Source organism: Coregonus clupeaformis, chromosome 31, assembly GCF_020615455.1.
Source record: "Coregonus clupeaformis isolate EN_2021a chromosome 31, ASM2061545v1, whole genome shotgun sequence".
NCBI classification, from domain to species: Eukaryota; Metazoa; Chordata; class Actinopteri; order Salmoniformes; family Salmonidae; genus Coregonus; species Coregonus clupeaformis.
The window spans coordinates 20,856,417-20,882,604 of NC_059222.1; the positions used below are offsets into that span (position 1 = coordinate 20,856,417).

General features: G+C 44.2%; 1 protein-coding gene and 1 pseudogene across 1 annotated transcript; one reads left to right on the forward strand and one right to left on the reverse strand.

Annotated features, from left to right (window-relative positions):
- Positions 1–1,602: 1,602 nt before the first annotated feature.
- On the forward strand, positions 1,603–4,078 carry LOC121547216 (annotated as a pseudogene).
- A 6,371-nt stretch (positions 4,079–10,449) lies between these two features.
- LOC121547215 (GATOR complex protein WDR24-like) lies at positions 10,450–17,335 on the reverse strand. Its single transcript, XM_041858369.2, has 12 exons — positions 17,018–17,335; positions 16,447–16,569; positions 15,819–15,880; positions 14,963–15,446; positions 14,550–14,727; positions 13,699–14,371; positions 13,462–13,571; positions 13,255–13,370; positions 12,492–12,596; positions 11,975–12,315; positions 11,486–11,670; positions 10,450–11,327 (listed from the first exon to the last, which is right to left on the reverse strand). The coding sequence occupies exons 4-12, from the start codon at positions 15,441–15,443 to the stop codon at positions 11,159–11,161; spliced, it is 2,358 nt and encodes a 785-aa protein (XP_041714303.1). The 5' UTR covers positions 15,444–15,446; positions 15,819–15,880; positions 16,447–16,569; positions 17,018–17,335; the 3' UTR covers positions 10,450–11,158.
- Positions 17,336–26,188: the final 8,853 nt, after the last annotated feature.

A 26,188-nucleotide genomic window follows, 5' to 3' on the forward strand; every position in this document is an offset into this window, starting at 1 on the left:
GGGAAGGAGGTTGTTGGCCAAGATCTCGCGATACATGGCCCCATCCATCCTCCCCTCAATACGGTGCAGTCGCCCTGTCCCCTTTGCAGAAAAGCATCCCCAAAGAATGATGTTTCCACCTCCATGCTTCACGGTTGGGATGGTGTTCTTGGGGTTGTACTCATCCTTCTTCTTCCTCCAAACACGGCGAGTGGAGTTTAGACCAAAAAGCTTTATTTTTGTCTCATCAGACCACATGACCTTCTCCCATTCCTCCTCTGGATCATCCAGATGGTAATTGGCAAACTTCAGACGGGCTTGGACATGCGCTGGCTTGAGCAGGGGGACCTTGCGTGCGCTGCAGGATCTACGCTGACGGCGTAGTGTGTTACTAATGGTTTTCTTTGAGACTGTGGTCCCAGCTCGCTTCAGGTCATTGACCAGGTCCTGCCGTGTAGTTCTGGGCTGATCCCTCACCTTCCTCATGATCATTGATGCCCCACGAGGTGAGATCTTGCATGGAGCCCCAGACCGAGGGTGATTGACCGCCATCTTGAACTTCTTCCATTTTCTAATAATTGCGCCAACAGTTGTTGCCTTCTCACCAAGCTGCTTGCCTATTGTCCTGTAGCCCTTCCCAGCCTTGTGCAGGTCTACAATTTTATCCCTGATGTCCTTACACAGCTCTCTGGTCTTGGCCATTGTGTAGAGGTTGGAGTCTGTTTGATTGAGTGTGTGGACAGGTGTCTTTTATACAGGTAACAAGTTCAAACAAGTGCAGTTAATACAGGTAATGTGTGTGGAGAACAGGAGGGCTTCTTAAAGAAAAACTAACAGGTCTGTGAGAGCCGGAATTCTTACTGGTTGGTAGGTGATCAAATACTTATGTCATGCAATAAAATGCAAATTCATTACTTAAAAATCATACAATGTGATTTTCTGGATTTTTGTTTTAGATTCTGTCTCTCACAGTTGAAGTGTACCTATGAAAAAAATTACAGACCTCTACATGCTTTGTAAGTAGGAAAACCTGTAAAATCGGAAGTGTATCAAATACTTGTTCTCCCCACTGTAAGTACTTCTCTGCAGCTGCCACCACTATATCTATTTACTGTGATTTCCGTTCCATTTCTGTATTACAGTTGATAACCATGGCTATGAACGCTAAGAAGCCAACCTTACTGAAACACAAACTTTTTTTATCACTCTCTATGGCCTCTGACTACTCACAGGGAGCCTCTTAGGATCCCTCGCCCTGGATGAGTTCCTTGGTTGTTCAATGCCACATGCCATTCCAAAATGGCTGCGGTGGCTACTGCTAGCTAGCATGAGGAAGAAAATTGCAGTTTTCAGGGAAAACTAGCAGTATTTCAATCTTCTCGATGGAGCAGTGTGGATTAAGGTAAAACTTCAGAGTACAGTGGTATATCCCATCCCTGCATTGAGGTATGTTTTCTGACCAATATCTCACGCTGGCTCCACATTGTCTTAATGTAACCATGATTGTGTTCCGACCCCAGTGCAGCTCACTTTAAACAAGCGTAACGGTGGGGTCGGTATCTTCTGGCAAATAGCTAGCTAGTTAGTAGCTGTTAGTCCCATCCCCCAAAAAGGGTGCAACAAATTAGCTTGGCCTGTTTTGTAAGCTAGCTACAGAAGAGTTGGCTACACCACATACAGTATGGGACCAGGCTAAAGTTTGCTAGCTAGAAACTATTTCTCCACTGCTTTCTTTCTCAGTTGGCCACGTGTGCAGATCTGGTCTGGGGTGAGAATGTCAGAGTTGAGCGATGAGGCGAGTGAATCGGAGCAGTTTGGTGTCAACCTCTCCCTGTGGCTAGCACTTTAGTACGACCTGAGGAATTGGATGTACCACTCGACCTCCACACTGCCTGCTCCATTGGCCAGTATGATGTAGTATCAGAGTGTATTAAAAAGCGAGTACCTCATCAATATTGAATTTGGTGTGTGTGAGAGATGCTTCTCACAACATTCATTGATAGTAATGTGATACTATGTCTTTTTAGAGTGGATGTGAACCTGGACAGAAAGAACATTGGTGGCTGGACTCCTCTGATGTATGCCTCATATTGGGCATGACAACATTGCTAATCTCTTGCTGGAGGCTGAAGTGAACGTCAATGCCACAACTGGCAAAGGCCTGACACCCCTTATGCTGGCAGCGAGCTGTGGGAATGAAAGCACTGCATACATCCTAATGCAGGTAAGATTTACTTCAATGAATCAAATATTGTTCAATTTTTTACTTCAAATAATCCTCAGTTTAGGTTGACCGTTAGTGTAATGGGTGGTGGTGGTGTTGTACATTATGAAAACATTTCTCCCAAAAGCATGGTGCTGAGTTGGAGCTGAAGGACTCTCGAGGCTGGACAGCCCTGCTCCATTGCACCAGCACTGGCCACCAGCCAGTTCCTGCTGCACAATAATGCCAATGTCAATGTAAAGTGAGTATCTTCAGTTCATGAATACAACCACAACAATCTATATCCAACTACTCAATCATGAGGTGTGTAATGACACGTTTCTCACCTGCAGAGAGCAAAGGTCTGGCTTCACTCCGCTGATGAAGGCTGCTGCTTCTGGACATGAAATCATTGTGCAATACCTCCTTGACCATGTCAGTACATTATTGTTTGCTAGTATTTACAGTACTGTCATTTTCATATGTTAGACTCAAATATGTACCTGATTCAAATCCATTAAAGGAGTATTAAACCTAGTTTGTATATGATAACTCGTCTCAGGGTGTCAAAGTAGATGAGCGGAACGCCAAAAGAGAGACCGACTGTGCGCTGACTATGATGTATGGCCACACAAATATCGGCAGCCTCATTGACATGCGCTCTCCTTACTTACTAAGAAGATTACTCTTTCAATCTGATACTTTTTTTAAACCAAAATACCTTTGAAAATATTGTGGTGGAACAGTTCAGGTTCTCATTGCTCCCACATTTGCCCCCCCAGGATACTTTAAGGACCTGAGCTCCTCTGTGGACTCTGAAGGCAGTGCCCCCCCCAGACTGATTCGTTTGAGTCGCAGCCGAGCCAAATGCCCCAGTATCCACGACGGCCCTCAAGCCATAGCCAAATTCAGTGGGAGGCCCCAGCAAACACTTTAGATCAGGGGTTCTCAAACGTTTTGGGGCCGGGGACCCCTTATGTGATAGCAAATTCATCAGGGACCCCCTCATAATCAAAACTCCTTGTATGCAACAAAAATAGCTTATAAGGAGTTTTACTTTGACAGTGCATGGCCGGACGAACCACATCTGGGAAGGATCATTTTAAAGGCCCGCTTCTTGGCAGATTTCCTGCAATTCTACACATTTTGTCATGGAACAGAGAGAAAATACTGTCCTGTTGGACCTTGTTTGATATGGCTATTATTCACTCATCCCTATAGAGCCAGCGGTGACGCCCCCGGGATACATTGCATTCCGTGACGTCGGGGAGCAAAGTGAGGGCATCTGTTTCCGGGATGTCACCTCGCCCATCAACGAGCTGGATGGCCAGAGCATCAGCAGCAGAGGTATGACCACATAGTTAAACACTAAACCGTTCACCTATTCACTTATTCGTCACTAGATCGTCCTACAACAGCAGAAACTTTACACGTTTCCTCTACATAAAAACACCATTCCACCATGTTACTAATCCAGCTTCTTTGATAAGACATGCCCACCAAGAGGAGCAGCAGTAGCGAGGGTCTCCCCTGTATGATCGGACTCTGCCGGGAGGGCTCGCTGGAGAGTAACGAGGTGACCTCACACTGTGACGCATTCACATACCATAATGGTGTTTCCAATAAGCCCTTTTGTCCTCCATCACAATCACAATGCACCTTTGTCCTTTTCAGAACTCGGATCAGGCTAAAAAGAGCTGCTCATGCCGCACAAACAAGGGTCATCACGCTAAAGGCAAGGATCGCCATGGCAGCAGTAGTGAAATGGTCCAGCCCGGTAGCCCAGGGAACTGTGGGATGCGCTCGCCTGTCGGTGGTCCTCCCAACTACGCAGGTCCCAAGGCAAGTGTCAGTGTTGTTGGATCACATAAGGTGTCTACACGATGAATAAGCAAAGCTAGCCCTAACTCTCCTCCACTTTACACACCACTCAACTCACCAAAACCGTATTTCTAAACCACTTAATCTCTCCTCTGGTGGAGGGATGTCTGATGGAGGACAAGATGGCCTGGATGAGGGTGCACATGGAGCTGGTGGACAACCACAGGCTGACCCAGGACATGAATGCCACGCTGGAAAAGGCTTGTGCCTGCCGCTCCGAGCTCCTGTCTCGCCTCAGCGTTGATGGCAACGGCATTCCTTACCACTGCGACAGCAAACAGAAAGGCGATACTGGTGGAAAAGGTGGGTGGATGTGAGCTGCGTTTTTGGATGACAGGTAATTTGCATGGCCACAAAACTAAAAAATGCTAAGCTGACATATGGAATTGTATTAAGATGGTCATACTATGGATCATTTAGCTATTTGAAGTGTACAGTCGTGGTCAAATGTTTTGAGAATGACACAAATATTAATTTTCACAAAGCCTGCTGCCTCAGTTTTTATGATGTCAATTTGCATATACTCCAGAATGTTATGAAGAGTGATCAGATGAATTGCAATTCATTGCAAAGTCCCTCTTTGCCATGAAAATGAACTTAATCCCCCAAAACTATTTCCACTGCATTTCAGCCCTGCCACAAAAAGACCAGCTGCCATCATGTCAGTGATTCTCTCGTTAACACAGGTGAGTGTTGACGAGGACAAGGCTGGAGATCACTCTGTCATGCTGATTGAGTTAGAATAACAGACTGGAAGCTTTAAAAGGAGGGTGGTGCTTGAAATCATTGTTCTTCCTCTGTTAACCATGGTTACCTGCAAGGAAACGTGTGCCGTCATCATTGCTTTGCACAAAAAGGGCTTCACAGGCAAGGATATTGCTGCTAGTAAGATTGCACCTAAATCAACCATTTATCGGATCATCAAGAACTTCAAGGAGAGAGGTTCAATTGTTGTGAAGAAGGCTTCAGGGAGCCCAAGAAAGTCCAGCAAGCGCCAGGACCGTCTCCTAAAGTTGATTCAGCTGCGGGATCGGGGCACCACCAGTGCAGAGCTTGCTCAGGAATGGCAGCAGGCAGGTGTGAGTGCATCTGCACGCACAGTGAGGCAAAGACTTTTGGAGGATGGCCTGATGTCAAGAAGGGCAGTGAGGAAGCCACTTCTCTCCAGGAAAAACATCAGGGACAGAATGATATTCTGCAAAAGGTACAGGGATTGGACTGCTGAGGACTGGGGTAAAGTCATTTTCTCTGATGAATCCCCTTTACGATTGTTTGGGGCATCCGGAAAAAAGCTTGTCCGGAGAAGACAAGGTGAGCGCTACCATCAGTCATGTGTCATGCCAACAGTAAAGCATCCTGAGACCATTCATGTGTGGGGTTGCTTCTCAGCCAATGGAGTGGGCTCACTCACAATTTTGCCTAAGAACACAGCCATGAATAAAGAATGGTACCAACACATCCTCTGAGAGCAACTTCTCCCAACCATCCAAGAACAGTTTGGTGACAACCAATGCCTTTTCCAGCATGATGGAGCACCTTGCCATAAGGCAAAAGTGATAACTAAGTGGCTCGGGGAACAAAACATCTACATTTTGGGTCCATGGCCAGGAAACTCCCCAGACCTTAATTTAACTGGTACCGTTACCTTCAGACGAGTCCCGTGACACTTGTGGGGGTCCTAGAGCAGAACGGAGAACACCATTGTGTTCGTGATAATCCCATTAGTTGTAGCCCAAACGGTTCGGACGCTACCAAACCGAAGTTGGCACATCGACGGTACTGACTTCAGATGAGTCTCCTGACACTTGTGGGGGCCGTAGAGCACAACGGAGTACACCATCGTGTTTGTGAGAGTGGCTGCAGTCCAAACACGTAATTCCTTTGGGGGAATCCCAGTCGAAGTCGGATGCAATTTGATTGCCATCTTAAGTGGAATTCCAATTCACTGAAGTTGCCCCCTCGGCCCTCGATTTAGCTCGAGGGAGCGAGTGAAGAACTTTGATCACTTGTGTGGTTGATGTGACCCACAATTCAATGCCGCGAAGTGTCAAATTTAATCAAAATGGCTGCATTTTCGGCATGTCAAATTTGGGCTCCTGAGTGGCGCAGCGGTCTAAGGCACTGCATCTCAGTGCTAGAGGCGTCACTATAGACCCTGGTTCGATTCCAGGCTGTATCAAAATCCGTCCGTGATTGGGAGTTCCATAGGGCGGCACACAATTGGTCCGGGTTTGGCGGGGTTGGCTGTTATTGTAAATAAGAATGTGTTCTTAACTGACTTGCCTAGTTAAATAAAGGTTAAATAAAATAAATGTCAGACAAAATTCTGAAGCTAGCTTGCTAAAAAAAAAAATAGATGACATTGATTTTAGCATTGGCAAATTGGCTTAGTCTCGTAGTGAGGACCCTATAAAACATAGCTAGCTTCATAAACATATTTTGGGGATTTCTGAAATGTATTGGAATAAATTACCATATTATAAAACTAGCTAGCCAGCTATGGGTAACTGTAGCTAGCTAGTTACATGAATAGCTTTAGGTTGGTTGTTTTTAAGCTCAATTCCAAGATTTCCACAAAGGACGATTTCCACAAAGGACGCATCCAATGCAAAAAAAAAAACATCTACCTTAAACTGACTGTTTTTGATGGGGATTAATTTATGTAACTTAAATTGACACACTGGTGCGTCAATCGACTCTAGGGAGTTAATTACACTTTGGATAGTGTATCAATACACACAGTCACTACAAAGATACAGGTGTCCTTCCTAACTCAGTTGCCAGAGAGGAAGGAAACCGCTCAGGGATTTCACCATGAGGCCGATGGTGACTTTAAAACAGTTAGAGTTTAAAGGCTGTGAAAGGAGAACCTGAGGATGGATCAACAACATTGTAGTTACTCCACAATACTAACCTAAATGACAGAGTGAAAAGTAAGCCAGAATAAAAAAATCTTCCAAAACATGCATCCTGTTTGCAATAAGGCACTAAAGTAAAACAGCAAAAAATGTGGCAAAGAAATTAACTTTATGTCCTGAATACAAAGCGTTATGTTTGAGGCAAATCCAAAACAACACATCACTGAGTACCACTCTTCATATTTTCAAGCATGGTGGCTGCATTATGTTACGGATATACTTGTCATTGGCAGGGACTAGGGAGATTTTTTTGGATAAAAAGAAACAGAATAGAGCTAAGCATAGGCAAAATCCTAGAGGAAAACCTGGTTCAGTCTGCTTTCCAACAGACAATGGGAGACAAATTCACCTTTCAGCAGGACAATAACCTAAAACACAAGGCCAACTGGAGTTGCTTACCAAGAAGACATTGAATGTTCCTGATTGGCGTAGTTACTGTATTTCATTTTCAATAAATTTGCTAAGATTTCTAAAACATGTTTTCACTTTGTCATTATGGGGTATTGTGTGTAGATGGGTGAAAAACATGTATTTAATCCATTTTGAATTCATGCTGTAACACAACAAAATGTGAAATAAGTCAAGGGGTATGAGTACTTTGTGAAGGCACTAAATTATTTCTCTCTTCTCATTCTTTACCTCAGGCGGAGAAGGCTTGAAGTCCATCAGTGTCTCGGAGTTAATGACAAAGCTGGAATTGTATGAAGAGGAGCTAGGTAGGACAAACTGTCACTGATATTCAATTGTATATAGTGCTCTGATGATTACCTTAGTTATGAATGAGAGCTACTGTTGTTTGACCCTGCCGGGGGAGACCCTCCAGGCTGTGCTCCAGAGCCTAAGGCGACTGAGTGTCCGAGAGAAGGTCACAGACAGCTGGGAACAGCCCGAGGTAGTACTGGTGAGTGTCTGGGTGGGTATAGATGTTAGCTTTAGCACCTAACTGCTAAGATTCCATCAACATGAATGGCTACCCACTCGTTAGGTAGCTAGGACTCCATCAACATGAGTGAGAAGTTCTGGGTCTCAATACGGTTCTCTGTCTTCACAGGGCTTCCTGACAATGCTGACGAAGGGTGAGCATCCACCCTGAACACACTCAATGGACTGGGAGTGGGCCAGAGGACAGGCCAGCCGGCCTGACTGGAGACAGTGGGCTGAGGACCAGTGCTCCCAGGCCCTCCCGTATGGGAATGGGGTAGTGTCCTCTAGACTGGCCTGGCCAAACATGGAAAAGGCCATTGGCAGTTACTGCAGGGATACAACAAACAGGCGAGGGCAGCTGTCCCTCACATGCCTGTGCTAGTTATGGTGGACTGCTTCAGTTGCATTAGGATATGCAAAGAGTCAGGAGAGCTGATAAACCATTTTGGCAGTAGATCCTCTGTCGTCCTTTATGTATGAGACGCATACAGTGCATTCGGAAAGTATTCAGACCCTTATTCAGACATTACAGCCTTATTCTAAAATTGAATTTGTCTACACACAATACCCCATAATGACAAAGCAAAAAAAGATTTTTAGAATTTTTTGCAAATGTACATAATAAAAAAACAAACGTGGGTATGATGCTACAAGCTTGGCACACCTGTATTTGGGGAGTTTCTGCCATTCTTCTCTGCAGATCCTCTCAAGCACTGTCAGGTTGGATGGGGAGCATCGCTTGCCCCGAAGCCACTCCTGCGTTGTCTTGGCTGTGTGCTTAGGGTCGTTGTCCTGATGGAAGGTGAACCTTCACCCCAGTCTGAGGTCCTGAGCGCTCTGGAGCAGGTTTTCATTAAGGATCTCTCTGTACTTTACTCTGTTCATCTTCCCTCGATCCTGACTAGTCTCCCAGTCCTTGCCGCTGAAAAACATGCTTAACAGTAGGGATGGTTCCATGTTTCCTCCAGATGTGACGCTTGGCATTCAGGCCAAAGAGTTCAATCTTGGTTTCATCAGACAAGAGAATCTTGTTTCTCATGGTCTTCAGAGTTCTTTAGGTGCCTTTTGGCAAACTCCAAGCGAGCTGTCATGTGCCTTTTACTGAGGAGTGGCTTCTGTCTGGCCACTCTACCATAAAGGCCTGATTGGTAGAGTGCTGCAGAGATGGTTGTCCTTCTGGAAGGTTCTCCCATCTCCACAGAGGAACTCTGGACCTCTGTCAGCGTGACCATCCGGTTCTTGGTCACCTCCCTGACCAAGGCCCTTCTCCCCCAATTGCTCAGTTTGGCCGGGCGGCCAGCTCTAGGAAGAGTCTTGGTGGTTCCAAACTTCTTCCATTTAAGAATGATGGAGGCCACTGTGTTCTTGGGGACCTTCAATGCTGAAGAAATGTTTTGGTACCCTTCCCCAGATCTATACCTCGACACAATCCTGTTTCTGAGCTCTACGGACCCTTCCTTCGACCTCAAGGCTTGGTTTTTGCTCTGACATGCACTGTCAACTGTGGGACCTTACATAGACAGGTGTGTGCTTTTCCAAATCATGTCCAATCAATTGAAGTTACCACAGGTGGACTCCAATCAAGTTGTAGAAACATCTCAAGGATGATCAATGGAAACAGGATGCACCTGAGCTCAATTTCGAGTCTCATAGCAAAGGGTCTGAATAGTTATTTACATAAGGTATTTGTTTTTTATTTTTAGTAAATCTGCAAAAATTTGTAAAAACCTGTTTTCGCTTTGTCATTTTGGGGCAGTGTGTCGATTGATGAGAGCAAAATATATATTTAATCCATTTTAGAATAAGGCTGTAACGTAACAAAATGTGGAAAAAGGGAAGGGGTCTGAATACTTTCTGAATGCACATGCTGTGATCAAACAAATTAAAGATCACTCATGTTTCTAACTAATCTGATCATTGACAGGAAGAGAATAAATGTAAATTGATCATTTTTGAAAATGTATTTCTGCAATCCCCTAAAATCAGTTGTGGTTTTCAAATTAATCAAGAAATCTTCTTAAAATGTATTCTGTAACTTGTTTTGTTTCATGTTAGGAAGTGACATCCTGCTGAATGTAAAGTCTGGAACAGAAAGTCCCTATAGAGGGAAACAATGTCTGTAACCTCCATTGTTAATCTTTCACTTGGCCTATGTTACTAGTCTCTTCTGTAATGTTTAACTATGTTTTTCTGGGATATTTTTCTCTCTGAACCACACAAACTTCCCATTTGATTGTAATTTATGGTCACATCTTTCTTTAAGCATGACCACAGTGAATGTAGTGTTCCGTGTGTGTAATCATAAGCTCAATAAATACATGTTTTGTATCGTGTCAGTGAACCTGTTCAATGATAAAATGTACATTAGGTTTGAACTATCCAGGCTATTTTTCATCTAACAATGGTAAAAAAACATTTTAGATTTTAGTCATTTAGCAGACGCTTTTATCCAGAGCGACATACAGTTAGTGAGTGCATACATTTTTCTTTTTTTTCATACTGGCCCCCCGTGGGAAACGAACCCACAACCCTGGCGTTGCAAGCGCCATGCTCTAACAACTGAGCTACACGGGGCAAGTGACAAGCAGCCATAAACAGTGGTGGTCAGGTTAAGCAAGTCTTTGATTATTAAATACTAATTTTACATTGTAATGAATAAGGTGTAAACACAATTTAACCTGTCTAATATAGTGTAACTTATCCCTTTTAAAATGGTTGTTCCATAATCATTGTTATGACAATGTGTCCCATTCAAAAGGTCACTGACTGGGGTAATACGAGTTCACATGGTTTATAATACAGAGACAGCTGAGCTTCTGTCTAAATGTTTTATTGCCATAGAAAACACTGTGCTGAACATGGAGGTCTGCCCAGCTGTTTGAGCTATACACTGACGAATTTAAAAACAATATAAAGGTCATCTCAGCATATATATATATATATATATATATTCACAAATGATTGAGTTTTTGTCATTGTCAAGGTGAGCGCTGAGTAGGGCAGGGGCCCATCCCAAACTTTTAACAGTGCTCCATAAGGTAGGTACATGTTCTCCTCTCGGACTGGTTCAGTGGATTGGACTCCAGTCTTACCCACCTGTCATCCAATAGCAGCCATCTTGCTACCATGGCCAGACCCCTGTGGACCCCAGTCTCAGGAGACGCCAGCCTGGAGTGTGAGATCCAGGCCAGGGTGAGCCAGGCACTGTGATGTGTGGCACAGAGAGCCAGCTGGCCAGGGGTGGAGCGTAAGGTCAGGTGTACTCACACAGGTGTCCGCAGCCGGCCGGGCAGTGGGAACTGCTCTTTAGCCAGTTCATCACGTGCTCCAGGTGCCCGCCGTGACTGCAGCCCTGGCACCACACGAAAAGCCCCTTCACCACGTGGTGGCACACGGCACAAACGCTGGCACACTGGTGGCACCTGGGGAATTTGCAAAGAGGTTGAGTGGTAAGACATATTGGTCTAACTTCCAAATGTTCTCTTGACTTTGAGCTCTATTTTGTTTCTCATAGGTTAGTAACCTTTCCCTTTACTGTGTTAGGTGGGTCAAAGTTATATGTTATGGTTTTAAGTTATACCTGTCACAGATCCAGCCCCTGTTGCTCATGGGCCGTTTGCAGTTGCTGCAGTTGACGTGCAGAGTGGTGGACGTCTGGTTCAGACAGGTGATGGCGCTGCACGTGCTCAGCTTGATGACCTCGTTGGACACGTTCCACAGTTCGAAACGCTGCAGCAAGTCAATGTAGGACATGTACCAGTGCTCCTGAAATAGGGTCACCGCTATTATTAGAACATGCCGAAATGAACAACATTTTTGCCAGCTTGGAGGATATTCAGATTACCAAGACTCTTAATCTCCATCATTATTTTTTCTATCAACCAGTTATTTGTAAACCAAATCAGCCATGTTATATCATTTAAATAGAATTCTCAAGAGCATCCCAATTAATTTCATGCAACGCAGAATCATAGAATCTGGATTCTACTTCAGGAACCGACCATAGATTTCTCAACATTATTATAGTGTAATAAAACACTATGACAACTGTTATCTCCCTGGCTCTGACCTGAGTGAGGTCGTCGATCTCCTTGCGGATGCGGTCGCCCAGGACGATGAGCACCGAGACAGCCATCTGCACGTCGCCCTGCTCGGCGTAATGGCTCAGCATCTCCCTGACCACGGGGCAGAAGAAGTGGACGGGAAGGTGGGGGCTGAACAGTGGCTGGGAGATTGAGATCAGGGAGAAGGACTCGATGGGCGTCAAGCACGTGACCTCCGCCTCGTTGCCGCTGGCATGCGGCGAGTCGGCCTTGTCCTGCTGCAGGTGCTCCGGCGCCGAAGGGTTGTCCATGATCTCGTGGCGCAGTGGGAAAGCCTCCTGGGGGAGCGTGTACTCCTGCTCCTCTGCTGAAAACACCAGAGAGAAGAACATGCTCAGAAAGTACTAGGGGTAGATCATAGACCAGCCCTCAATCATGGCTGAAACCTACATTTTTATGGCATTCGACATGTAAGGTTAGTGGTGGCTATTGGCTACGTTCAAGTCTGAATGTATAGGATCTATTTAGGGGTCAGACACTCACCGGCCTGGTTGTCGTGTTCCATAGAGTAGAGGTCATCGTCGTCCAGCTCAGCGTCACCAAACATGTACTCCGCCTGGCCCTCACTTCCCTCTGTCTCTTCATTCTCTACAGTGGGACAAATGTCTATATAGTAAGTCACATACTACTAAATGTAGTTCACAAGAACCTACACTGAGTGTACAAAACATTAGGAACACCTGCTCTTTCCATGATAGACTGACCAGGTGAATCCAGGTAAACGCTATGATCCCTTATTGATGTCACTTGTTAATTCCACGTCAATCAGTGTAGATGAAGGGGAGGTGACAGGTTAACGAAGGATTTTTAAGCCTTGAGACAATTGAGACATGGATTGTGTACGTGTGCCATTCAGAGGGTGAATGGGCAAGACAAAATATTTAAGTGCCTTTGAACGGGGTATGGTATTAGCTGCCAGGCACACCAGTTTGCGTGTGTGAAGAACTGCAACGCTGCTGGGTTTTTCACGCTCAACAGTTTCCCGTGTGTATCAAGAATGGTCCACCACCCAAAGGACATCCAGCCAACTTGACAAAACTGTGGGAAGCATTGGAGTCACCATGGACCAACATCCTTGTGGAACGCTTTCAACACCTTGTAGACGAATTGAGGCTGTTCTGAGGGCAAAAGGGGGTGCAACTCAATATTAGGAAGGTGTTCCTAATGTTTAGTACACTCAGTGTTTATGTTTATTCATTTTTTCAGTCAAGTGGGAGCAGCTTGAGTTTTTAGAGTTTACTCTCACCGTCGTTGTTGCTGTTGATTAGCGAGTTCCCAGGCTCTAGGTGAATGTTGTCCTGTCTGCTCTCTCCTTTACTGCGGTCCAGCCTGCTCTCCGTCCCCATCTCCTTCATACTGAAACTAGGGCAGACAAAAAAGGATGAAAGATATTACTTTAGTCTATAGTTTGTCCACACAATCATACAGCTTTTGTGAAGCCTGTGGGAAGTACCTGTTCATTAAAGGAAGGGTGCCCAGTTTGCCAATGTGATTTGGACCAGGCGTTGAGAGGTTCGCTGGGTCTGAGAACATGATCCGAAGCATCGTCCATGTAGTGGAAACCTTCAAGTGGGGGAAATATGAAATAGGTTTGTTATTGATCATCAAAACTCTACTTAGTTCCCCAACAATGTTGAATTAGATATATGTAAATGAATACAGCTCATCTCTAAGGGGCAGACTGACTGACCTGAGGTCTGTTGAGCTCCTTGGCCACCTTGGCGTTGTGGTCGCACAGCTCGGCGAAGGGTTTACCGCTGAGGAGGTAGAGGCGCGCCGTCTTGACAAACCAGTCCATGCGCCTGCTCTCCAGAGATGACTCGAACACGCTGAGGGCGCTGGACACGTGGGCAAACTGCTCCGTCAGGTCGGGCTTCTTGAAGAAGAAGATGGGGTAGCGGCGGTCGCCACCCGGGTACGGCTTCCTGTTGGCGTCGCCACTGATGAGGCTCTCCTTGGCGGCAAAGGCCAGGTCGCCAAACAGGCCGAAGCACAGCCCCTCAGGGTTGGCCCGGTCTACGGGCCGGCTGGCGTCCTTGAACATGTGCTGGTAGAGCGTGCTGTCCTTGGAACCTGACAACAGGAAGTAGGGGTCGTGCTGGTGGCGCCACACGATGCCCGTGGTCACGTCCTTGTGCTCCTCGAAGGTGGCAAAGGGGATGAAGGGCCTCCGGACGTCCCACACGTAGATGTTGTGGTCCACCATCATGGAGCAGGTGGCCAGGTGCCATTTCCTCTCTGGACGCCACTTGACCCGGGCCACCGAGGCGATAGTCTGGACGCAGTAGATCTCCTTGGCCCGGTTGGTGGTCATGTCCCACACCTTCACCATCTTGTCCCGGCCACCAGTGGCCAGCCAGCCCCTGCAGACAGAGGCCAATACATTAGCAATGTACAATACAGCCACACTGTAAGCAAGAACAATTACTGTATCTAAAGCAAATTCACTTTAGATGAATGGTCAACCAATGCAAATATCAATGTTTTTTCAACATGTATCGACATGCCTTTCACTAAAGTTTCTCTAAAGCCTCTCCCTACCTGTCATCGGGGTGCCAGTCACAGCAAAACACAGGTCCGGTGTGGGCTGTGAACATCCTCTCATACCGGTCTGGCCTCCGTATGTCCCACAGCTGGACGTTACCGTTCTCAAAGGAAGCAGCGAAAGTAAAGTAATCCTTCATGCTGAACTGAACATCTCTTACGCTCTCTGACTGACCTGAGAGAAATAACATAGAAAAAGTTCAAATAATGTCCTCAGGCCAGGTTCATTACCATGTCATATGTGCTGTTTAAGCCACTGTCTGAAAAATGTCATTTCAGACAGTGGTAGCTAATAAGGTGCTGTTTGTTTTGTAGCCCAGAGGAATTCCTGGACATCAGTAGGTAGGTATTTTTAAGGTGTTACTCCTGTGTTCAACCTCAAAGAGTGCAACAACTACCCACACACATACCTGAGAAAGTGCTGACAGACTCTTTCTTGCGCAGGTCGAAGCACTTCATGTAGCCGTCCTGGGAGCCACTAAGCAGCATGTAGACTTCGGTGGGGTGGAAGCACACCTTGTTGACTGTGCGCTTGTGCTCGGTGAACAGCTGGTCCTGCTTGTTGCGCGACGGCTTGCCCAGGTTCCAGGTGACCACCGCCCCATTGGTGGCAGCCGTGGCCAGCAGGTTCTCCTCCATCTGGTGCCACATGACGTCGGCGCAGCTGAAGTTGAGCGAGGGCTTGCGGCCCACACGCAGGTTGAGCTTCTCCACAAACTGCTCCTCCTCCAAGCCGTAGATCTTGAAGATATTGCGGCCGGCCACCACCACCTGCGTGGCATCGCGGCACACACTGATGGCATTGGCGGGCGCGTCCAAGTGGCAGAACATGGTGCGCCCGCTGATGGCGCTGCTGCCCAGGGCCGTGGTGACCCGCGACATCTTCTCCATGGCCTGGTTGGGGACACAGAAGGGCGGTTGGGTTTAGGGAAGGTGCTGACTCAAAGCAGCAGAGGTATACCACAAGCAAACAAAAATTGGTAATGCACATTGCAAATAACTGGCTTTCAATGGCAAAGTCAGAACCAGGACAGTATTCAACAACAACCGCCACATTTCTAATACATGGACAAAGCCTTTCTAGCTTATTGGGAAATTATATTGGGAAATTCTAAAAGAATGCCCCTAGTTCCACCAGAAGATGGCACTACACCTATCACCTATGAGGAGAGCTCAGTTTGGTACTTCAACTGTGCTGCTGGCAGTGGTCTGTCACATATTTATATGACCCTGTAATCTCGCTCTAATTCATTCCAATGGACTTACTCTAAATAGCAGCGGTGGTCCTCTCAGCCTCTAAAGAAACACGGAGGCCTCTTCATACAGTCCTGTCAGAGGAGAAAAAGGACATGATCATCACTTCAACAAATCAAATTGTATTGGTCGCATACACATATTTAGCAGATGTTATTGCGGGTGTAGCGAAATGCTTGTGTTCCTAGCTCCAACAGTGCAGTAATACCTAACAATACACACAAATCTAAAAAGTACAAAAATTGTATTAAGAAATCATCCACTTCAACAATCATCCACACTTATATGTTCATGTTATAGAGCTGAGAAAGGTAACCCACTTAATAGTGTCTGTAGGTTTTTACTCCAACCAGCCAGCCATGGATAGAACCAAGGCCTAACCAGTCTCTACTGAGACAAAGTTCCTTCCTGTTCAGGTGCTGATGTCCAAGCTAGTACAAAAAGCCTGACTGTCATAGCAACTCTTCAAGATAATAATAATATGCCATTTCAAAGTTATCTCTCAAGAGTAGCTACACTGATACATCACTGGTGCGGACACAAATATTGCAATGAGATTTAACATTCACATTTAGTTTTGCCAAAACGGCTTACCTACAACCCAATAGTCTTCTATAAAATGGCTTAAGAGAATATTCACCTCCATTTGCCGGAGGTGCATGACGGACTGCTTAATGCTCCCAGCTCTCCAGAGTCCTGCGTGATTATAACAGAGGGGCCCTGGTTGAGGTTGGACCACAGCAAAGAATGACACACTGAGGTGCTGAAAGGGGAGGGGAGGGAGAGCCTTGTTATGGTTTATGCAGCTGTACTCTGCACTAAAGCTAATTATGCTGCACAGTCTGTGGACACACACACACCATACTTTGACATTTGGGTCCCTAAGCCAGAGTAATTGTTGATGATGACATTTGCATGACCACGACCTATGGTCAGGTCTGGTATATGGGAGAGCATGAGTTTAACAACATAAACAAACATAAATATGGCCTGTTAACCTTGTGATGAATTCCAGTTCTACCAAACTAACTAAATCAAGGTGCATATGTCTGAGATTAACATCAATTGCTTAAAACAATGTAGCCACTAAACTTTGCAATGTTTAGGGAAGTTGACTGTCATTTGAAGTGTTGATATAAACATAGCTAAACTAGATAGCATCTGGCTAGGGTGACTGTCATGCAAATTTATGTTTATGTTCTCAGAATTACCTTACACCAAGCACAACATGACTGAGACACACAGCCAATGAATGCACATCAATATCGAACATTTATCTTCTAATATGCAGGTAGAAATCACCTGGGAGCCGGATACAAAGCTAGGTAGCTAGCTTGCTAAAGTAGCTAGTTGAAACGTCACAGTCGGATGACCAATGTCGCTAAATCTTTTACTAACATGTTCAGAACATTATTGTGACGAGAAAATTACTCTTATTTCTCTACATAAATGTTTTCAGTGCACAATAATTGGCCCTAATTTTGTAGGACTAACCTTGCTTCTGAAAGAAAAAAAATGGTTCGCCGCACTGTAGAACCGGAAGTTGTAAGTGTCATTCCCATGAATCTAGCAAAAACAAGCATTACAAAACGGAAGTACGTGCTCTAAAAGGAATAAATTCTTCATCATCATCATCATCATCATCATTCTTCTTATTCTGCTTCTTCTTCTTCTTCGATATCATGGCGATCCACAAACTATCGTTTAAGTGCATGACGACACCTACTGTGCTGGAATGTACGATCAATCAAGATCTGGCCAATTCTGTACTACCATGAAATAAAATAAAATCCAAATAAATCCCTACTAATTTCTACCACACCCTTCCCCTCCCCCCAAAAAACTCTCCCCAACCCCCCTACCCCATTAAACTTGATTTTATCATGCTGAAACACCACATGTTCAGCATGTCAACAACCATTTCAAATTAACATCTGTTACCCCCAATATCTCTTTTACCATCTCCACAATAACCTTCAACCTGGCATTTCTGCTTTCCACAACCCGAGTCGTATTGATAACCTTCCTAATAAAAGCTATGAAGTCAACTTTATTCATTATCAAAGTGTCCTTTGACACCGTACATTCATGAGTGCAAGATTTCTGAACAGGCGTCCAAGCCATGCCAGGACAAGCAGAAACACCAGCCTGGTCATTCCTACAATGCGGTGCGATTTGGACCTCATTACTTTTGGAAAAATGTTTGTATATAAAAAAATATATATATATTCTATCAGAAAAAGGATGCTTGACTTTCAGAAAAACATATTGATCAAGCTCAGGCCCGTAAAAAATTTTTGGGGACATTTTCCAATTTGTTAGGTGCATAATCCTGACAGGTGGAACCTAACAGTGTAGACATTTTTAGCCTAAATTAGTCATAGCTCCGTGAGTGAGCAAGATTGAGCTAGCATAACGATAAACACTTGGTCCTCTGTAGCTCAGCTGGTAGAGCACGGCGCTTATTACGCCAAGGTAGTGGGTTCGATCCCTGGGACCACCCATACACAAAAAATGTATGCACGCATGACTGTAAGTCGCTTTGGATATAAGCGTCTGCTAAATGGCATATTATTATTAACAAGATTTTAACTTCTCTATCAAACATATTTTAAAATTTTTATTGTATTATTTTTTTCAACAGGGTGGAAATGTATGAGTGTGACATACAGACTAACAACATGAAACATGGACAAATAGATAAAACTGAGTGTTAATATTTATTTAGCTTCGCACTATTGTTTTCCCACCAAATAAATTATGACACTTCCTGAATATGGTGTCATTGTAGGAAGGGGTTGTTTTCTTAAATGGAGAATTACAAAAAAACTAACAGGGTGGAAAGTGGTATCAGGGACACACAGAAAATCTTAAATAAAAAAATAAAAAATACAGTAATCATGAAAAAAAAATTATTGATGAAAGATACTTTAACTATAAAATAATGAAGAAAGATGTTAAAGAAGTTATTATTGTAAGGCTTATATTTCTTGTGGAAGTTGATAAATAACACCTGGGGACATGGCAAAAACGCCTACATCCACTGACAAAAAGTGTTTAAAATGCATAAAATTCCCTTTCAGGATCCATATTTGGTGTTTTTAAGGTAAAGGACACCTGACATTATATTTAAAGCCTTTTGGAATCCACATTTTACACTAAATAAGAACTGATATTTCCTGGGGACAGAAAAGGCACCCCCTACTAGGAATGACCCAGCCCTGACATTAGGTCCACTTAGTACAGGAGCAGCCATGGAAGCTCCATCATTCCACACTATAGTTCCACCAATCTGTCTTACAGCCTCTGCATATGATACATCATGACTCATTCTATATCTCTGAGACTCTCTAGCCTCTCTCTGCACCTGGCATCCACCAAATGCTGCACTATGTTCCCCCCACAATTACAACACTTAACCTTCACATTGCTCCCACATTCACCGTAATCATCTTCCCCTCCACACTTGGCACATCTTTTCCTTCCTTTACATTGAACAGCTACATGTCCCATTCTTTGGCATTTAAAACACCGCAATGGGGATGGGACAAATTCTCTGACATTGAAACTAAGGAATCCTATCTGTACTTTCCCAGGCATAACCTTCTCAAACCACAGCAGCACTGATAGGCTTTCACTTCTTTGACCTTCTTTCCTACTGATCAACCTTTTGGCCTCAATCACTCTTCCTCCCTTCACATTTTCTTTAATATCATCTTTGGACATAGATACTTGGACCCCCGTGATGACTCCCCTCTATCTAGCATAAGCACCAGGGGCATGGCTTTTAAACTTCTTCCCATTAAGCTTTTCCATTTTCAGAATCTTCTCTTGCTGAGCCTGGCTACCACAACATATCAACAATCTACCATTTCCAATGAACCAAACTAATTTGACTTCACCTACCTCTTTCTCTATGGCAATAGTTAGTCGGATAGGGTGTAAGTGAGGCCCTGTGGTCTCATCAAACACTATCACCACATTCCACTCCAACACATCATTACTCATGCTTCCTACCTTGGCCCTCTTTATAGTTTCTTTACCAGATGCTCCACTGCTTTCTGTATCACGATCTCTCTTCTTCCTATGTCTTTCCACTACCGACCATTCCGAACCTTGACAGTCATCCTCCAGCTCCATACTATCTGACACCCTTATTGTTCTCCTTTCAGCACAGCTGTTGCCTCACCAACTTTTTCTCAATTCCATCCGCACTACTCGCTGCCATTTCCGAATCTCTCCTCCGTGCCGAAAACTCGTTACAAAATGTCATACAATTGTAACATTAACTGTTGAACCAGCATGGTCTCATAGACTAGACGTAAAATAGTAGGAATCCGGGACATGCAAATTAGTATGATATGTTACGTTTGGTATGGTTACCCAAGACAGATGGTTACTTAAAGAGCTCAGCCACCGCCTCAGGTCAGCAGCACCCAGGGGCCAGGGCAGGGGTCTGGAGTGGAAAATGCTTTTTTAGATATTTTTTCTTCTTATCAAAAGTTGAAAAAAAGTCACCTAGACAAAGTTGGTTCAGTGCCGCTCTTAATGGGATAAATTGATTTAGGCCTACTCAATCGGATTAAGCACACTGAACAAAGCTCACACTGCAGCCTTAATAGACGAGGGTTCCCTACCCTGTAGTTAATATTCAGGAAATATCCGGAATCTGGTCAGGGGCACAGCTTAACTTGGCCTATCTCTGACAGTCCATTTTGTTCCAGCTGTTTTGGCACCAGGAGCTCCGGAGCAAGCAGCGTTCATGGCCGACAAGGCTGTTGAAAGTATCCCTGGACTGAGGCCCATCCAGTACACAGCAAGACACTATGCGCTCTATCTGAACAAGATGGCTTCACACACACAAACACTTAACAAAGGTGAGATAGCAACTGGGTGAGATTGTGAGTCTGTGCACTGGAATGCACATTTGTGGATACATATTCAGTGGGTCCAAATATTATCTATCTGCAACATTGTAGTATTGCTCCATGTGCAATATGGCCCCTCCTGGTATGTTTGTGTGAGAGACAGGAGATACTGTACCTGGGATGTGGAAACCCCGTGCTGTAGTCTATGCTGATGTTGTTTGTTGACCCACCTCCTCCATCTTGCTCAGTGGACAGCGACCAGAAATGGACGCCCCATAGGGTGGAGCTGTGTTTGTGGGAATGGGCTGTAGCCAATCAGCTGTAGCTCCCCCTGATGAAGGACATCAATCTAGAGAGCAGCCTCAGCAATAAGACAGACCCAGAGACCAATGTCAGGCCAGCTAAGAGACCCTGTAAACCCTGTTTTACTTCACCAAACAACCTTGTTAAGCCTTTAACTTAACTATGGAGAATATGACTGATGAAAGAAGGCTACCTCAACATCATGGCAATACAGTATTTTGTCTTTACGGTATGTCTACGGTATATTTTTTATAGTGTAACTTGCAAATAAATCTTTGATATTAAACAGGATTGATTTTGCATCTGGCACTGTCTTTACTAGATGACGCCATGTACCCACAATGTGTAGTGCCCAGTGACCACTTGATGATATGTACAAGGACAATGTCACGGTTTCGGCCGAGGCTGCTCCTTCTCCTTGTTCGGGCAGGCTTCGATGGTCGTCGTCTCCGGAGTACTAGCTGCCACCGTTCTATGTTTCGATGTTTGATTGGTTTTGTCTGTTTTGTTACACCTGTTCCTTGTTAGTGTTCATTATGCGTCCTATATAGTTCTCTTGAGTTTTGTCATGTGTTGTGTGTAATTGTTCGTTGTCACGTTGTGTGCTAGTTCGTTTATGTTCTCGCTGTATTTAGTTTAGAGAGAGTTCCGCACTTTGTGCGCCTTTGTTTTTGCACTTTACCGAGTTGCGTAAAGTTCGCTTGCCTGCCTGGTTGCCTGTTGCCGTGTTTGGCTTGTTCTTTTGTCTTCACTAAAGACGTCAGTACGAAGCCTCTGTGTGTCCTGCGCATGATTCCACACCACATCTACACTCAACCCTGACAGACAAGGAGGCTAGTAATATAGCAGTGGGAAGATGAGACATTTCCACAGTATTGTTCTTTATTCGTATTGTTCCGAAATTAAAGCAAGTACAATGAGCAGTACAAAATAAAACATAAATATATACAATATAAAATAGTTCAGTTCAGAACATTTAAAAAGTACATTACATCATGAAATAATTAATGAGGACTTTAATATAAACTATCCATATTTACATACATTTTGTGACCCAGAGAAAAATAGCCACTCTATTCATTTTTTATTCTTTTTTTGTAAACGCTGTTTTGGTACTACCTCTGGTCTGGATTTGGTGACTCAACCTCCTAAGCTTGCCAACATTTTTATCAATGCAAGAGAACAGCCAGTGAAAACTACCACAGCAGCACACATATGACCATAAACCAAACTGCCTCAGTTATCCATAACTACTGTACCATATTCCGCATTCAAAACCTCCATATACTGGTATTCTAATGGTCTAGAGATGGATGAAAACAACTTTGATAACTTTTCAGCACTGGGGATAGTTGTATGTTGGACAAACCATGTGTGGACTCCACTGCGCTCAAATTATTTCATATTAGAAGTTGATACTGAAAAAGTAATGCGCTGGTTTGCTTGCTTTGATTCTTATTTAAAATAGCAGTTTATCTGTCTAATGAGCTACAGTAGCCTGCCTCATACAGTACTACATTAAAGTACCCCATGTTCAAGTAGTACAGCATTGACATGCACTGGGAGAAGGCAACCTGCTTGTTCACAAGCATCAGCTTAGAGCAGGTACTGCATATTGATATCATTAAGGTTGGTTGATCTACATATCCATACTATACAAAGATCAGATCAGTGATGCAGTGCAGTGACCCTCATAACCTGATGCCTTTAATCACACACAAACGCAAAAGCCAAGCCCCCTCTCCCATTGCTAAGTTTAGGATGTAGACGCACTAGTTGTAACAAGGCATTATCCATAAGAGCACAAAAAATTGGGGTAAGGAGGTAATACCTATGAAAACATTAAGAAAAAATGTCACTATAACATTTTGGCACGATGACATGTCAGTTTACCACATTACAACAAGTGCAAAAAAGCTAACTTATGAGAAAACACAAGAGTCTGGAATATCTAATAACAGTATAAATCTCAAATATGCTTGCTACAAAAGTTATGTTGCATTTAGACATGAACACAGAAAGGATGAACACGGAAAGTGGTTTGAGAACGGCCCCATAGAATGATGTCAACTAGGGGGTTGATGCATCCAAGGAAAATGGAGGGCACATGGCAAGGTGGTATGTTGGTCCCACTCTTTGTTTTAACCAATGATTTATATATATATATATATATATATACACATTCTAGATGAATACCAGGGGACGCTGTTTTGAAGGCACCACACCTTGGCACTCCCCAACCGTTGTAAAAAATATTTTGTAAGCTATAGAAATGCATTTATTCATGTCTACATTTGTTTTTGCCACATTTATTCTATTACAGTCACTTTAATGCATACTTTTAAATTATATATGACCTTAACATGCAAATACATTTATTTTTATTTTCCTTAAAGTATAATTTTTAGACAGTACTAATGTTACTGTCCCCACTACAACCAAAAAATACTTAAATACCTGTAATTTTGTCCTTGAAACATTACATTGAAATACTGTAGAATTCCATTCATTCTTATTGAGGACTGCTTTTCTGAGGAGTGCCAATATGACCGACCAGTGACTTCAAAGCCTGTCATTGGCCAATACATACTGTAGCATCAGCAATCCAGGGATTATATACATCATTGGTTTTAACAGTGACGTCCTTTAATGGTGACGTGGTTCAACAACGATCCTTCTTTCAAAATGTTAGGCTATTCATGGACACTGACAAATACACTACATAACCAAAAGTATGTGGGACACCTGCTTGTCGAACATCTCATTCCAAAATCATGGGCATTAATATGGAGTTGGTCTCCCCTTTGCTGCTATAACAGCCTCCACTCTTCTGGGAAGGCTTTCCACTAGATGTTGGAACATTGTTGCTTGGTCTTGCTTCCATTCAGCCACAAGAGCATTAGTGAGGTCGGGCACTGATGTTGGGCGATTAGGCCTGGCTCGCAGTCTGCGTTCCAATTCATCCCAAAAGTGTTCGATGGGGTTGACGTCAGGGTTCTGTGCAGGCCAGTCAAGTTCTTCCACACCGATCTACACCAACCATTACTGTATGGACCTCACTTTGTGCATGGGGGCATTGTCATGCTGAAACAGGAAAGGGCCTTCCCCAAACTGTTGAACAAAGTTGGAAGCACAGAATTGTCTAGAATGTCATTGTATGCTGTAGCGTTAAGATTTCCCTTCACTGGAACTAAGGGGCCTAGCCCGAACCATGAAAAACAGCCCCAGACCATTATTCCTCCTCCGTCAAACTTTACAGTTGGCACTATGCATTGGGGCAGGTAACTTTTTTCCTGGCATCCGCCAAACCCAGATTCGTCCGTCGGACTGCCAGATGGTGAAGCGTGATTCATCACTCCAGAGAACGCGTTTCCACTGCTCCAGAGTCCAATGGCGGCGCACTTTATACCACTCCAGCAGACCCTTGGCATTGCGCATGGTGATCTTAGGCTTGTGTGCGGCTGCTCGGCCATGGAAACCCATTTCATGAAGCTCCCGACGAACAGTTATTGTGCTGATGTAGATTCTTGAGGCAGTTTGGAACTCTGTAGTGAGTGTTGCAACCGAGGACAGACGATTTTTACGCGCTTCAGCACTTGGTGGTCCCGTTCTGTGAGCTTGTGTGGCCTACCACTTCACAGCTGAGCCGTTGTTGCTCCTAGATGTTTCCACTTCACAATAACAGCACTTACAGTTGACCGGGGCACCTCTAGCAGGGCAGAAATTTGACGAACTGACTTGTTGGAAAAGTGGCATCCTTTGACGGTGCCACGTTGAACATCGCTGAGCTCTTCTGTAAGGCCATTCTACTGCCAATGTTTGTCTATGGAGATTGTATAGCTGTGTGCTCGATTTTATACACCTGTCAGCAACGGGTGTGGCTGAAATAGCCGAATCCACTAATTTGAAGGGGTGTCCACATACTTTTGTATATATAGTGTATGTGAAGGGGGTCAGTAGACCACTCACTAAAGAGGTGGTGGTGGGGTTCTAAACAATAGAGCATCATTGATATAATAGATCACATGGTATGGTTGGCTGGCCCCTATCCTACTCATGCTATTCTTCACCCAGGCCACCCTATGTCGATGAAAACAAATATGTTACATAAAAGACAGCAATTAAATCAACATCATGCAGCCTGTCACATTTACTTAAAGAAAAATATATCATGTTTACAGTGGTGGAGCCCCGGGTCCTGGTAGAACAGAACCCCACGTAACAGCCATACATCACTTCTGACGCCCGAGACGTTGTGATGGGTATAAGACAAGATATGAAGGCACACACAGTTGCTTTATGACCCCGATGGTGTTTTATGAGTGGGGCCATCTCCACTCCTCCTCCTCTGTACCCCCTCTCCCTCCATCGCTCACAGACACACATTGGAACCATCTAAAGCTGTCACATATGTCAGCCTGTAGATGACACTTGCTCCTTCATCACAGCATTTATGCCTCTCCCCCCAGATCCTCGGATGTCTGGACAAAGCAGAGGGCGTCTCAGCCAAAAGGAGAGTGGGATTGGATGGGCTTTTGTAGAAGATGTGTTGTTAGTACTGCTGTGTTTGGATGCAGCCCAAGGCCAGGTAATTTGGCTTACAGACGGGTAATAAACTACTCCCGTCGACTCTTCTCTGCCTGCTTAATTAAGATATATGCACTTCTTAATTCCTCCGACGGCTGTCTCATACGCCATGGTGGAAAGAGAATAAATGAACATGTCTATGAATACAGAATTGGAGACTTATTTGAGACTGATCATACATTAATTTAAGAACAACTACAGTTGACAAATAACAACTGAGACCTGGGTGTGTTTTTAAGGGTGGGGAAATAGAAGCTTGTACCTTGTACTTCAGCTTTTGTCATTCCCGGGAAGGTTCCTACTCCTATTAACAGTTTTATATGTTTTACAATAACATCAATATTTAGTGTCTAGCCCTTATGTAGGCCTCAATGCCTTTTCTGGGTTAATGTCCTATGGATTCTATAGTTTCATCAGTATCATCTGTCCGTGACAATCATGTATGCTGAGGATTATGTCTGAGACCAACTGTCAACATTGACAACTAAAACGTTTCTAAAGCAGTCAGAAGAACGCTTCCACATGAATTAGCCTACAAACTGAAAAAAATATAATACATAAGTAATTTGAATTTCAAGTTTAGCAAATGCTTGGTTCAGACAATGAGCTAATTTGTGGCAGGTT